The 13656-nt window shown below is 37.3% G+C and overlaps 1 protein-coding gene across 8 annotated transcripts in view; it reads right to left on the bottom strand.

The window, feature by feature from the left end:
• The window catches only part of SLC4A4 (solute carrier family 4 member 4), a 354218-nt gene that overhangs the window by 203210 nt on the left and 137352 nt on the right, over positions 1-13656 (bottom strand). For 7 of the 8 annotated variants that reach the window (XM_086704881.1, XM_086704885.1, XM_086704880.1 and 4 more), the window contains exon 4: positions 10967-11102. In XM_086704881.1, the coding sequence (XP_086561007.1) occupies positions 10967-11102 (136 nt within the window). Of the gene's footprint in view, positions 1-10966; positions 11425-13656 lie in introns of those variants that run through there. The other variant, XM_086704884.1, reaches the window with a different exon arrangement.

A 13656-nucleotide genomic window follows, 5' to 3' on the forward strand; every position in this document is an offset into this window, starting at 1 on the left:
TCATTGAGATTCTAATGGAAGCTTTTCTCTTCAAGTCTGGCTTCACATGTTTAAAAATACACAAGTTCAGTGAACACATCTATTCTGATAATAATAGATCTCCTATAAACCTTAGCAATGGAACAAACAACCCACTGTCTTTCTAAGACTCCTAGATATTTTGATAACTTAGAAATATACAAGCAACTTTTTAAAAGTTTAATGGAAATGAAAGCAAAACACATTTGACTGTCTGTATATCCCACATATTACACATACAGACTTTTTCTACACTAGTAAAGGAGAACATGAAAGCATCGTCAGTTTGCTATTCATTATGACCCAAAGAAAAATGCTTCTTTCTCTCAATTCAAACCTTCTGAAAGATATTGAAAAAGATAAAGAGGGGGTTAAAAAAACTGTTTTTCTACATTCTTCACCCAAAGGTTTAATGATTGAAAAATGTTTTCCTAGAAAAAAACTAAACGCTCACCTAGCACACTAAAGATGAGAACAAAGGGCAGAGATCAGAGGAAGCTCTACATAAGGTATTATTTATAGACTGCTCACCACCCCCCAGAGGAGGAAAAAAAACACATTAGTAGAACCAGGAGTGAAAACAGATCAAGAGATCAACCACAGAGTCAGAGAAAATTTAGAATTTTAATCAAGCCCAATACTCACATGATTCACAAGTATTTTAGCCACATCCAAAGACTCTCTGTCTCTACTCCTCTCAGAAAGTCCCTCCTAGCCAGAGAACTCCCACATGTCAATGGTAACCTTATCTCCAACCTCACCCTCAATTCCAAGACCCGCTCCCTTTCCTCTGTGTCCCCCATAAATGTAAACAGTGGAGATTTTTACATATTTTCCTCACAAGTTAAAAAGCCCACATCACCACCAAAGTTCTAAAACTTCAGAACTGGGCCTTGTTTCTTTCCATAAAAGTAGTTGTGAAACATTCCAAGACAGAATACAAGAACCTTTAATATTCATGTGCATGTGTTGTGTGTGTGTGTAATTAACTTAGTAGTTCTTCCCTTAAGCTGCTATTAGTACTACAGAAATAGAAAGAATGAAAGAAAAATGACAATTTTACATCACACTCTTATAGAATCCTATGAATTTGCCTAAAAGATAAAAGGTAATTGGGTTATTTCAAAAGTAATCATTTTACAGAGTATGTTACATTGGTTAACTTTAGGTATATTATCTTTTCAGGCTTGCTCACACAATCTTTAACTATGTTTGTTGATACGTGTTACATAAATCATACTTACATTTTTAAAATAATTTTGAAAAGGGGATGGAGGGTTGGGTTAAACAGGTGATGGGGATTAAGGAATGCACCTGTCATGATGAGCACAGGGTGATGTATGGAAGTGCTGAATCACTATATTGTACACCTGAAACTAATATAACACTGTATGTTAACTAACTGAAATTAAAATAAAAACTTAAAATAATTTTGAAGAGTATTTTTGTTGAAGTATAATTGGCATAAAATATCCTAATAATTTCAGGTGTATATTATAGTGAATCATATTTACATTTGATGTTATGATTTATTACCCAAGCTAAGGCTCTAGTATATTAAAAGACTCCATAGTATATAAAACCGTGTCAGAATTACATATAAGGATGTTATCTATAGGAGTGATTCCTTGTTTTTATTCCCAAGAGAATTCTTAGTAGCTGAGGAGAGAATCTTTGGTTATGGGATGTAAACCCAAGATAAATAACAAAAGCCAGCTAGAAACTCAGTAAAGGGGACTCAGTAAAGGGGAGTGTTTTAGACAGCCCTCAATTCCCTCTTATTTTTATTGAATGAGTCCCTCTTCCTATCAGTTGCCATAGATCTGTATTGCCAAATACATACAATGTGACAGTGGCTCTTTTCTGCCATCATTCTCAACTGTCCAAACTATGTAAGTTTATTTTTTTATATGCACCCCTATGTTAATTGCAGCATTATTTATAGTAACCAAGATATAGAAATTGGGATACATGATACAAGGTACAAATATATATATAATAGTGATATATGATTCTGTACATATGAAACTGTGGCAATATCATATATACATGATATAAATATAATATATAATATATAATGGAATATCATTCATCCATAAAAATAATGAAATCTTGCCATTTGAGACAACATGGATGGACCTCAATAGCACTTTGCTAAGTGAAGTAAGTCAGACAGAGATAGACAAATACCATACGATATCTCTTTTTTTTTTTCCACGTTTTTTTTTTTTTTATTTTTGGGACAGAGAGAGACAGAGCATGAACGGGGGAGGGGCAGAGAGAGAGGGAGACACAGAATCGGAAACAGGCTCCAGGCTCTGAGCCATCAGCCCAGAGCCTGACGCGGGGCTCGAACTCACGGACCGCGAGATCGTGACCTGGCTGAAGTCGGACGCTTAACCGACTGCGCCACCCAGGCGCCCCTTTTTAAATTTTTTTTTCCACGTTTTTTTTTTTTTTACGATATCTCTTATATCATATGGCATATCTTACCATATGGTATCATATGGTATGATATCTCTTATATGTAGAATCATAAATATATAAATATAAATAAATATAAATATAAATATAAATAACCAAGCTCATAAATACAGACAATAGATTGGGAGTTGTCAGAGGTGGGAAGTGAAAGATAGGAGAAATGGATGATATAAGTTTAATAAAAATTTCTTAAAACAAACAAAAAAAAAGGATCAAAACCCGTGCACTCTTTTGTGACCAATCTTTTATTTCACTCCTCTCCACAGTTTGTATTGTAGGTCACCTGATTAGACTTAAATATGACTTTAAACAAGTTTTAAAAGTACATTTAGAATTATAAATCCCAACCAGCTGGGATTTATGGAATAGCATTAGTCACCCTCCCGGAATACACCAGCCCTTTAGGTCAAGATTTAATCACAAATGAATGAAAATGTAAAATCTCAAAACTAGCCAGTTCCCTAGAATCTATGTTCCTAAGGGATAAGTATGATCTCATAGTTCAGTTTAGCTTCTACTCCACTTTGAGTTCAGTAAATATTAAAGGCTGTGATGATGTCATAGCATAGCTAAGGACATAAGGAAAACTCTAGGATAATGACTATTAAATTCCTTCAAAATCTATTGTTCTGATTGTTCAAGGAATCGAGTATATTTCCAACATATGCCTTCAGACATAAAGTAATAGTTTGCCCATTTAAACAGATTGTTCACATATAGTTTCATCCCAGAAACTACACATGCTATGTCTATCCTCTTCACATTATCAAGGACAAATTTGAAAAAAAAAAAAAAAAAAACTGAAAACTACTCAATTCAAATCAGAACCCATTAAAGAAAAGGCTAAGGCAAAGGTGCCAAAGTTCAGCCTATCCGAATGCCAATGAATTTGTTAAGGTGTCCCAGAACCATGTAATTACATTTTTTTTTAAAAAACAGACATTTTTATTATAAAATGTACTATAAGCTACTATCCACCCTTCATAGTAACTGTGCATAACAATATATTTGCAATAAAGTTTCCTACTTTTCCTTTTGTCTTGGTACTTGACATGTTATAGGAAAATTTATTTCAGAAGTTAGATCTTTAAATGCTTGCAATTACAAAACTGTTGTAACCTTGCAGGAAGAGTTTCTTAGGTAAAGTTTATTTATTCCAAGGCTGGAAGAGAAAGAAGATGAAGAAGATGAAGAAGAAGGAGGAGGAGAAAGTACACTCAGTTGAATGTACTTTGAGTGACTGCCAACCAAACAGTATCTCTCTCGTTTATTGAAGAAAAGAGAAGGCCCACTGGGAATCACTGAATTTTGCAACTTTCCAATCATATGATTAAATGTAATTAAGAAAAGACAAGACCTCTAACTTATATGCATGCCAATTTAACAGTGGAAAATAGATGTGACCTTTGTCCTAGAATATAATCCAACTATATAAGACTATTAAAATAATAAATTTCTTGCTAACTAATAAGTGCCTCATTACACCAAAGAAGCCAAGGCTAGTATGTATCTGGGATAAATTATGTTTTTAAGGAGACCTCTTAAATTTCTAGATCAACTGTGAAAGTTACTGCAAAACAGTGTATGTAACTACAATTACATAGATGATTAGATTCCTTTTCCTTCAGCCTTGTTACAGAAGAAATAAACTTGTTCTGAAATGGAATGTTCCAAAGTAATCCAGTAGAGAAAAGACAGAGAAGTCAGTATATACTGGGAAGAGAGCAGTCTCTCTCCACACCCGCATGGTAAGTGCACATATCTATGCTTGATGGCCATGCCCTATAATCAGGTTTTCCAAAGATAGACTGGGTCAGTATGCCAAGTAGAAACACAAATGGGTGTTCATTTGTGCTGTCCCACTGGAAGTAAAACATCAATACCCTTTTCCTCTGTTGGCTGGCTTTCTTGTTGAAACTTGTGATGGCTTTCCTTTTTACCCAGGTTTGGCAGCAAAAACTGAATCACACTGGGAGACTGGTCTTTAACATATATTCTCATAACAGTGAAGTCCAACATTACCCATATGAATATTCCCTGAAGGAAAACTGAAAGCCAATAACCATTTTTGCAGAGACGTCATTGTCTCAAAGAAATAAAGAATGTGAGGGGTGCCTGGGTGGCTCAGTTGGTTAAGCATCCAGCTTTGGCTCAGGTCATGATCTCACATTTGTGAGTTCAAACCCTATGCCGGGCTCTCTGCTGTTAGTGCAGAGCTTACTTTAGATCCTCTGTCTCCCTGTCTCTCTGATCCTTCCCCTCCCGCTCCCCCTCGAAAACATGTTCTCTCTCTCTCTCTCTCTCTCTCTCTCTCTCTCTCTCTCTCTCTCAAAAATAAACACTTAAAAGAAAGAAAGAATTTGGGGTGGTAGGAGATAGCAGTAGCCCTTCTTCCTGGCTTTGGGCCAACACCAAAGGTAGACCATGGCTTATTCTTTTGCCAGTTTGTATCATGAACCTATTAGCTAATGCCTAGCCACCTTGAAAGTCTTAATAATGAGCATAGGCTTCTTCACTAATACCAAATAATCCATTCTAATTACTGCCATATTACTAAAGGTCAGTACTCGAATGACCTAACACTCAGGAATACACGAATACCCTTCAAAAAAGAGTATTCTCTGCATTCCACTGGTCATATACAATTTCTCAGGTCTAATCATTCTATCCTTTGCACAGTCTTCATTTGTGCTCTATGTTAGAAGAACCAGTAAAAATTCAAAGTTTTAATTTTTAGGAAAGGGAAAAGTAGGGGAAAGATGTTAAAAAAAAAAAAAAAAAGAGGGTGGAAGAGTTGGCTGTGCTTCAAACTTCATATAAAGAAAGACTTCCCTTGTGGCTACTGTGCCTTCCAGAAGTTAAATTGGGATAATTTTCCTACTACTGAAACCATTCTCTTTATTTTCTGAGACACAGAGCTTAACCTGAACTTCCTGACTAATACTGAATATGCTGTAGTGCTGGGAATCCATATAGGATATTTTTGGTCAAATCCAATCATTAGCCAACTAAAAAGTATAGAGCATTACAAAGGATAGTATTGTGTTTTCTGAGTGTATGGGCTCACAGTAGAAACAGCATTAAGCTAGAGAAGTCTAGTGGGTTAGTTCTCTATGGAATAAAATAAGTCTATGAATTGTGGTCTCCACAGAAGGCAAAGATCTCAATTTTATAAGTCAGCCAGAAAAATACTCATAGAACATTTTCATATATAAAATGAATCCCTTCTAAATACTAAACTTTTATTAGTCTGAGACATTTGAGAGCTTTTAATGGAGGAAAATCTCCTATCACATCTGGAAACTGGACATCATAAATGGTGGTCAGAAATTACTGCAAAAACATTCTGAAGCAGAGAATGTTCCAAGAACTAAAGATTACTAAAAATCTGAATCATTCCGGGAGGTACAATCACCTTCCAGCCTCCCAACAGGATCTGGGTGGAGCGGACTACTAAGAATCAAGGTACTATTTCTCCATTCCTTCATTCTGTTAGAACATATTTCTTGACTATGGATAGTATCCCAGGTAGTTGTAGACTAGAAATATAATGGTGAACAAAAAAAAAAAAAAAAAAAAAAAAAAAAAAAAAAATTCCTGCCCTCGTGGAACTTTAATTTTATTGGGAAGAGAAAATAATAAGGTATGCAATATGCTAAATGGTGGTAAGTGCCAAGGACAAAATAACAGAGGATGGAGGTTATGGAGTGTTGGGGGAAGGTTTCAACTTTAGATGGGGTAGCCACTGAGAAGATAATATTTGAATAAATACCTGAAGGAGGTGAGGAAATGAGCCATGTAGATAATGGGGTTGCAGCAAGGTGAGCACTTCAGACAGAGAGAACAGCAAGTGTGATGTCCCTGACACAGGAACATGACTGGACAGTGAGTGAACAGGGGAGAGAAGCAGGAGATGAGGTCAAAGATATCATTGTGGATTGTTCATGAGGGAGATAAGGGCAGGTGCAAAGAGATGGACTAATTAGGAAGCATGTGCAGTAATCTAGATGAGAAATGATGGTGGCTGGGACCTGGGTTGTGGCAGTGCTGAATGTGAGATGTGGTGAGATTCTGAGTATCTCGATATCTTGGAGGGTAAAATTAATAGGAGTTGCCAACGGATCAAATAAGGGGTGTAGAGAAAGACAGAAGACAAGGAAGACTCCAATGTTTCCGGCTTGAGTAACTAGAAGAATGGAGTTGTTCACTGCGGTGCAAAACTCTGTAGGAGAAGCAGATCTGAGGCAGGAAGATTAGCAGCTCAATATTAGACATGTTATTTTGAGAAGGGGATTAGCCATCCAATTATTTGTTTTCAGTCATATAAGGAAAGAATCTGGGCTAGAGAACTTAAGTAAAGATGGCATCAGCATATTGATGAATTAGTTTGAAACTTCAAACATAGGTCCTCTTCTGAGTTTTATCAATGGTGTGCTAGGTACCTTGGGTCTGTCATTCAGCTGTTCATCAGTCAGAAAGAGATGACATCACAGAACTCCAACTTTGGTCAAGTAATATTTCTAAGAAAGTATTATATTTAGAACAGTTGTTTCTAAAGGCAATTGGTTCTCAACTAATCACACTTAAAAAAATATGACTGAGCACCTATTATGGTACCAGGCACAATGAGGCACTGGGAATACAGTAGTGAAAGATAGACATGGTGGTCCCTGCTTTCAGATGAATTGGTGTAATGAAGAAGACAAAATGTAAACAATAATATCATATCTACATTTAATTAACCAATAGTGAGGCGTCTGGGTGGCTCAGTCAGTTAAGCATCTGACTCTTGATTTCGGTTCAGGTTATGATCTCACAGTTCATGAGATCCAGCCCCACGTCTGGCTCTGTGCTGACAGTGCAGAACCTGCTTGGAATCCTCTCTCTCTGCCACTCCACTGCTCATGCATGCGTTTTCTCTCTTTCGCTCTCTGTCTCTCTGTCTCTCTCTCTCTCCCTCAAAATAAATAAATAAGCATTTTTAAAAAATTAATCAATATTAATTGTGGCAAGTCCTATACAGAAGTTATAGAGTATAGGGGCACCTGGGTGGCTCAGTCAGTTAAGCATCTGACTTCGGCTCAGGTCATGATTTCACAGCTTGTTGGTTATGGCCCCACGTTGGGCTCTGTGCTGACAGCTCAGAGCCTGGAGCCTGCTTCGGATTCTGTGTCTCCCTCGCTCTCTCTGCCCCTCCTCCATTCGCGCTCTGTGTGTGTGTCTCTCAAAACTAAACATTAAAAACAATGTAAAGAAGTTATAGAGTGTAGACTAGTGTGAGTCTATTTCTTCCTGGAAAGCACCCCCCTCCCACCAACAACACATGGTGTACTCCCACCACACATTCTCTCCAGCAGTACAGTCTCTCAGGGACTGATGACATCACCAAAAATGACACCTGTGTTCTCAAGGAAATAAGTCCTTAAAGATGGTAAAGTATTCAAAATTATCTGAATCTTTAAGAATCTTAAACGAAAGTACAATGTCCATTTCACTCAACGTTGAATTACCTACAGAGTGAACTGTTACCTCCTCCTTTCTGAGACCAGAGGTCATATAAAATAGAGCCTGTCTTTGACTGAAAGAAAAAGCAGAAAGCTACACCTGAAGTCTACTCTCTGATAGGTACTCACACAGGAATTTCAAGATGAGAATAAGAATAAAAGTAGCTCTTCTGGTCACAACTGACTATACCAGTATACACACAGGGATGGCATTGTAGAGCTATGAGATATGCATGAAGTTAGAGAGGTGCAATGCAGTATCACCCTCAGTTGATAGAACAGAGCACTCAAGCTCGGGAAGACTCCATGAGTACATGACTGGCCCAAAGCTAAGTAGCCCATTAGCACCAAAGCTAAGACTAGACCAAAATCTCCCCAACACTTAATTCAGGCTGCACCAGTACAATTCTTACTATGGTTTTTTTTCTCCTAGAAAGAAGGAAAAGAAAAAATTAAATGGAGATACTAGTAGAAGGTTCCAATTTGAAGGCCTTCTTTTGGAGGATGTTTTATGAACCCAAGGTGTACTTTATGTAGGACTTTTAATACCCAGGTTATAGGTACTGAGAGAAAGGAATGAGAGAGAGTTACTGTATCATGGAAAGAGGTCCTGAAAAATCAAGAATGAAGAGCTTCAACAGGGAGAGTAAGAGGTGGAGAAGTAGAAATGTGCTACAGGCAGCTTTTTAATAAGGAGAAAATATTAACAGAAGAGTTCAAACAAGCACACTTGCTTTAAGTGTCTGTATGTTAGAAAGACAGTTATCCAGCAAATGGAAAATAACATATTTAAGATGAGGTCTCTTTCCTTAATGCTACTAGGAGGGCCAGAAGCAAAATGTAATGATTTTTTTTTTTTCTGAGCACAGTTTAAATTATGGAAGATAAGAGATTATCCATGGATTCTACTCTACTTTTTTTTCCTACTGAATTTTTTTTAAAGCAGATTGTTTCCACATGGATAAACTACCTAGAAATTCTTGGTGAGAAATAAAAGCTTCTCTACCATTATCAAATGAATTAATTTATAAAGCTTTTCTACTATTAAAAATCCTAAATGGCTGAAGACATTCAAAAGTACTTTACAACAGGGGCGCCTGGGTGGCTCAGTCGGTTAAGCGTCCGACTTTGGCTCAGGTCATGATCTCACAGTTTGTGAGTTCAAGCCCTGCATCGGGCTCTGTGCTGACAGCTCAGAGCCTGGAGCCTGCTTCGGATTCGGTGTCTCCTCTCTCTACCCAATTTGTGCTCTGTCTATGTCTCTCAAAAAATAAATGTAAAAAATTTAAAAAAAAAAAGTACTTTACAACAGAAATAATAAATCCATAAACCTCCAGAGCACAAGTCTCAGTAACTAAACAAAAATTACCAAAAAAATCCAATGAACTTGATGAACGCTTGATTACAAATGATATGATGCATGAAGCTTTTAAGACATGCCCCAGAAATAAGGTGCTTGGCTGGATCAGTCAGAAGAGCATGGGACTCTAGATCTTGGGGTCATGAGTTCTAGCCCCATATTGGGTGCAGACCCCAGAAAATAAATGTCCTTCCTTTACTCCCAAAAGAACCTCATCCAGTAAAGGAAAGACTATTGGGTTAGTGGTTCTTTATATCTCATCAACTTTTACTGATCATAGATGATAAAAAATATATTTCTTTCTGATTCTAGAATGACCTAACAAGAACCAGAACAGCAGACATAAATCTCTTTTCCATCTACATCTCTAGAAGACTTTCACTTATTTTGCTTTTTTTTAAACCCAAAGCCATGATAATGATTTGACTTGCCTCACTTCTGATTATACTGAACACACTTGAGACTCTTCAGTAAGATACAGTGACCTATGTGTGAGCTTCTTTTGCTCACTTCTTTTTTCCCAGTACTTTATGAGTGCCTGACATATACTATGCATTCAAAAAAACACAGGCTGAAGTTAACTGATTTGAATTAAATTACAGACTATAAAAGGCGTGTCTTAACAATATTTTTCTTGTGAAAGTGAAATATATTGAATCTCCATGTGATTATGACAGTGAGAGACCAATAACTGCATTATATCTAAGTTTTTATATTATATAATTGCTGTATATCCTAGAATTACAGCATGGAGTATATAACAGAGTCTACATCCAGAAAGAAAGTAAAGCTCTATTATCATGAGACAAATGAAGCCTTAGATGTATCGGTAGTGCTTAACAATTTACAAAGTATTTCCATATGTATACACGCATATAAACATGTATATAAATACCCATGCTATAATTAGACAAATATTAAGTAGTATTACACTTACATATATTATCTATCTTATATTGTGTTCATATATATTATATGTAGTAGATCATTTTATTGATGATGAAATCAAAGTTCTGAGAAACTGAGTACTGGGCAGCTAACAGGTGAGAAATCTGAAATTGAACTCAGGTCTCTAAATTTCCAATTCGAGTGAACATTCTACTTGGCTTTGTATTGGATACTTAAAAGATAATATATTTTCACTTGGAATAATGGCAAGTTTGTGGATAAACAGTCATTGTCTTTGCAACCTCCCTCCTAACTGGGAATGGACAAAAAAATCAGACATGATTTCACAAGATACCCTGGCATGTGGAGACTGTGGACACATATCTCTAGCCTATCATGTTAGGGTGCTTGAGTTTATTTAAGACATTTTACTATTAAACAGCATAGAATGGAGGTTTACTTCTAATTCCTTATAAAGGTTAAAACTGTAACAACACGAATCAATGAAACAATGTTCCAGCAGTGGACTAAAGGGTGCCCTGCATCCACATCAATACAAAAGAGAATTAAAAGAATCCTTTCATTCCTTAACCCAGCCAACATGATGCTCATCAGTTATTCAAAGTGTGGAGAGAGAAAGATGCTCACGGACAACAATCTTGCCCTGCATTTGATTCCCCAGGTCAGCAGTGCACAGCCAGCCATGCCTCACCTCGCTGTCTCCTTCCACTCCATCTCCTGCCCATCCACGGCCAGCAGCTCATCCAGTTCGGTGAAGAGTTGAGGGGGTGCGGGGCTGTCATCCTCCTCACCCAAGATGAATCGGATACGTTCTGCAGCAGGAGAGACTGCGGAAGTGAAAATACTGCGGTTAAACACTGGCTGGACAACCCTGAGGAAAGTGTAGCTTCGAGCTCTTCCTCTGTCCCCAAGGCTATTGGACTTCCCAGCCATGTTTTCCGTGGACATCCTCCGTGCTGGGCTTCCCTTATGCCCAACCCAAAGACAGAAAGAACTCAAAGCCCTTCTCTGTTCCTTCAGTCCTAAGCTGTATCTCAGCTCGCCACCGCTCTCCAGGACAGGGCTCCGGTTCTGTGTGGAGTGTCACAAAGAACCTTTAGCCCTCAGATGAGCTGAGGTCCAACCACATGACCTTCCCTCCTTCCCCACTTATGACCCATCCAAAATTAGTAGACAGAAACCAGCCTGAGCCAATCACTTCTTCTACAGCAATGGGAGGGGGCAACAGAGCACTCCAATCCTGAGTTACCCCAGGCCCTTGCCTCCCACCCACCCTCCCTCTGTCCAATGCCTAAAGCTCATGCCCTCACAGGATCCTTGCTGCCCGTAACTTGCTAAGTGCAAAGTTGATGAGGGAATATTTAACAAGATGGGGCCTCTTCTTTACATAATGGCAGTACCCAAAACTGTTTAGTCACACTTCAATACACTTGAAAAACAAGCCCAAGTAAACTATTGTACACCTGAGGAAAAAAACTTTTCTGACACACTCAAGCACATAATTGAATGCCCTACTAGCTCCTTTTGACCCTATCTCCTGAAAATCTTGTAACAAAAAATTAACTAGAACTTCCCTCAGGTTGTGGTTAATTTTCCCTTTTTTTTTTTTTAAAGGAAAACATCTAAAAACTGATGGCCATATTACAAAACTAAGGCACAGAGATACTCTTTAAAATCCCTGGGTAAAGCCAAGAATGGTATATGAATGTAGTCCAGGTACACAGATACATATGTGTGTATGCACACACACACACACACACACACACACACACAATTGCAGAAATATATGTACTCAATAAAAAAAGAAAATTCTTACCATCTGAAAACTACTATAATAGGACAGGATGCAATGCCACAGATCAGAAAATACTACAAATAAACTCATGGAAAATATTCAACCTAACTAGTCATCAAAACTAATTATGAAAGTAATGAGGTGTCTGGGTGGCTCAGTCAGTTAAGCATCCAATTCTTGATTTTGGTTCAGGTCATGATTTCACGGTCATGATCAAGCCCCACATCGGGCTCCACGCTGTCAGTACAGAGCCTGCTTGGGATTCTCTCTCTCTCCCTCTCTCTCTCTGCCCTTCCCCTGCATGCTCTCTCTCTCAGAATAGGATAGGATAGGATAGGATAGAATACAATAGAATACAATAGAATACAATAGAATACAATAGAATAGATGTTTTACCTATGAAAATGGCAAATATTTTCAAAAATGATCATCCCAATGTTGCCAGAGATTTAGAACATGTACACCAGCACCTCTCAGTTTATGTCACTGGTAGAAGCCTAAATGGGAATATCTCTCTGAAAGGAAATTTAAAAGGATATGAAAATGTTTTAAAAGTATATATATCACGTGAGCCAGTAATGCTACCACTAAAAAGACATTCATTCCGAGTAATAGTTGTTATCTCAAAGACTGAGGTATCCACTGCAACACTGTTGATAACTGTGAAAAATAAAAGCCTAAATGTCCAAAAAGGATTGGTTAAATAAACTGTATTACAACTATCCAATAAATTACCATGTAGTTATAAAATATGAAGTCAAGATTATTTTTTGACATATATACAAGATTAAATGAAAAATAAAATTGCAAAATCATGCAAATAAAGTGATCCCACTTTAGTAAAGAAAAAAATACAAATATATCCACAAAAGAAAGTCCGGAATTGAGAGAGCCCTCACTCTGCATGGTTCCAGTGTGTGTGAATTCCAGGCACCACCATTTAGTTAAAGAACACCAGTCCCCCAATAATACAGTTCAAATTTCAGTTATCATAGTGTATTAACTGTGAGTAATTGCACAAAGGACGAATTTCACTGCTAGCTCTTCAGTCCATAAGTTACTATGTAAATAACATATATACATCATGATCAGTGACCAATCATAATGCTTTTTGCAAAGTCTGTCAGTGATTGGTCACTGGCCATCTGGTACCCAGTTCATATGCAGGCAGCAAAGTGTGTATCTGTGTTGCCTTCCTACCTTTCAATGATAAATTCATATAATAAAATAACCAAAAGAGGGAAGTAGCCAAAAGAGATGAAAGTCGAGTACAGACAAAAAGTGATACTACTTCAAACTACTTCTGAGAAGATTTTAAGAAGAAACAAAACACTTTAATCTCAATGCTTCTGATGATTTAGAGTGTGCTAAATATTACTTTTACTATTTTTTTCATTTTCCTATATCTTTATAACAAACAGCAAGAGAGATTTCAATGACACGGCAACATTTTTTAAAGGTCAAAGAAAAATAGTAGCTTTTCTCATTGATTATTAGGATTGTTTTGCATTAACTTCAGCTTGAATAGTCATATTTATGGCCTTGCACTACCACGCAAAGCAAGGACAGCCTATATATACAACTTT

This window comes from Puma concolor, chromosome B1, assembly GCF_028749965.1.
Source record: "Puma concolor isolate L17-30 chromosome B1, mPumCon1.1.hap2, whole genome shotgun sequence".
NCBI lineage: Eukaryota > Metazoa > Chordata > Mammalia > Carnivora > Felidae > Puma > Puma concolor.